Source organism: Buceros rhinoceros, unplaced genomic scaffold, assembly GCF_000710305.1.
Source record: "Buceros rhinoceros silvestris isolate BGI_N320 unplaced genomic scaffold, ASM71030v1 scaffold18837, whole genome shotgun sequence".
In the NCBI taxonomy this organism is placed as follows: domain Eukaryota; kingdom Metazoa; phylum Chordata; class Aves; order Bucerotiformes; family Bucerotidae; genus Buceros; species Buceros rhinoceros.
In genome coordinates, this window is record NW_010420624.1 from 1 (window position 1) to 1674 (window position 1674).

The 1674-nt window shown below is 57.6% G+C and overlaps 1 protein-coding gene across 1 annotated transcript in view; it reads right to left on the reverse strand.

The window, feature by feature from the left end:
* Nucleotides 1-1029: 1029 nt before the first annotated feature.
* Nucleotides 1030-1674, reverse strand: part of GDF9 (growth differentiation factor 9) — a 3460-nt gene continuing 2815 nt past the window's right edge. Inside the window, exon 4 of the mRNA XM_010139374.1 lies at nucleotides 1030-1674. This exon is cut by the window's right edge and continues 34 nt beyond it. Coding sequence (XP_010137676.1) covers nucleotides 1030-1674 — 645 coding nt within the window.

Consider the following 1674-nt stretch of genomic DNA (forward strand, 5'->3'; position numbering starts at 1 on the left):
CGGCCTCAGGCTGCCCCAGGGGAGGTTGAGGTTGTCGCTGAGGAGCCGTTTCTGTGGCTTTTCGCGGGCAAGCCCCGTCTAAAGCCCTCCGAGCTTGGGTCCCCAACCCAGCGTTTTTTGACGAAACTTCTTAAAGCTGGAAAAGTCGAGGCAGAAATTGTCAGCGGCAGCGAAAATGTGGTTTGAGGATGTAGAGTTAAGGCAAGCGTTACCTAGGCTGTCATTGTGAGAGGAAGCGAGGCCATGGCCCCGCGGTCTCGGGCTGCTCCATCCAAGAGCATTTAGATTAATTTAACAGGCCTCTAAAAGCCTTTTTTCCTGTCAGCACTGAACGTTTCCGTGTAGCGCAGGAGGACCCTGTGCCCTCCGCCCATGGACAGCTTTGCTCTGGAGGGAGATGAAGCCCCAGCTCCCCCCTCAGCCAGTTCCTGCTCAAACACCTCTGTGATCTCCTCCTCACCAGGTAGCACCGAGTGTCCCTTCCTGTCACCCGCTGCTGAAAGCCCAGAGAGTGCCACAGAAGAGCAAGAAACAGCTGCGTGATTTTTTACAGAACTACAAGGAAGAGTTGTCTTTCTCTGGAAGGTGGTAGGGAGGAAGAACGAGCAGCAGAGAAGTGTTCACAGTGAAGCCTGTCCCCTAGTCCCGGACATGAGGGCTGGCTGCAGACAGAGGAGCAGCTGCAGGCACCGGCTGTACGTGGGCACATGACAGACATTTATTTCGGTTTTTCAATCTATACCAAAACAGCTTAAAATAGACACCTGGTAGTTGAAACCTCTTCCACGTTTTAAATGCAAAATTATTCCAGTAAAAAGATCCTATTTACATTTAATCCCCATTCTAGAAAAGCTGAGTGGCTACAAAAATAAGTGCTCTGAGGTAAACACCTTCTGCTGACTCCCCGCTACACCCAAACCAGGTCTGCAGCCCTTACACTGGAGTTACACCGTTCAGCTGGTTGTCACTACAGACGCTCTGGGAGTGCAAAACCACCCAAACCCCAATAAAAGCAGCCGGGGCTCCCCGCTACCGGCAGGTGCACTTGGTGGCGATCATGTCCTCGTACTCCTTGTAGGCGATGGAGCCGTCGGGCTCGATGGTGAGGACGCTCAGCGGGCTGTACGCGGCCGGGACGCAGGAGGGCCGCGGCACGGAGGGGTCCAGCGTCTCGTAGATGATGTTCTGCACCAGCGTGTGCACCGGGGAGCCGTAGCGGTGCCCGGCCGCCCGCGGGCAGTCGCCTTTGCAGTACTGCGGGCTGTAGCGGTGCGGGGCGATGATCCACTTCTCCCACTTGAGCTGGCTGAAGCTCAGCCGGAGGTTGTGGAGCTCGCACTCGTTCTGAGGGAACAGGAACTGCCTGAAGTAGTCGCTCAAGTTGGAGGGCGGAGCTGCCAGTGCTTCCCTGGGACGCCCGTCCCTTCGCCGCCGAGGAGCCCGGTTGCCCTGTGGGTTCTCTGCTCCTCGGTCACCCGCGGCGCCGGCGAGCGGCGCGTTCCTCTGCCGGGGCCGCTCGGGGTCTGTCCTGCCGTGCCGCAGTGAGCTCCACCGGTGATGCGCTTGCTCGCTCGTATCGTTCAGGTAAAGGAGGAGGGAAGGGGGAACCAGTGCCACACCAGGGGGGTTTTCCAGTCTCGTGTTGTGCTGTGGATCACCCAGTAGGCAAGTGAC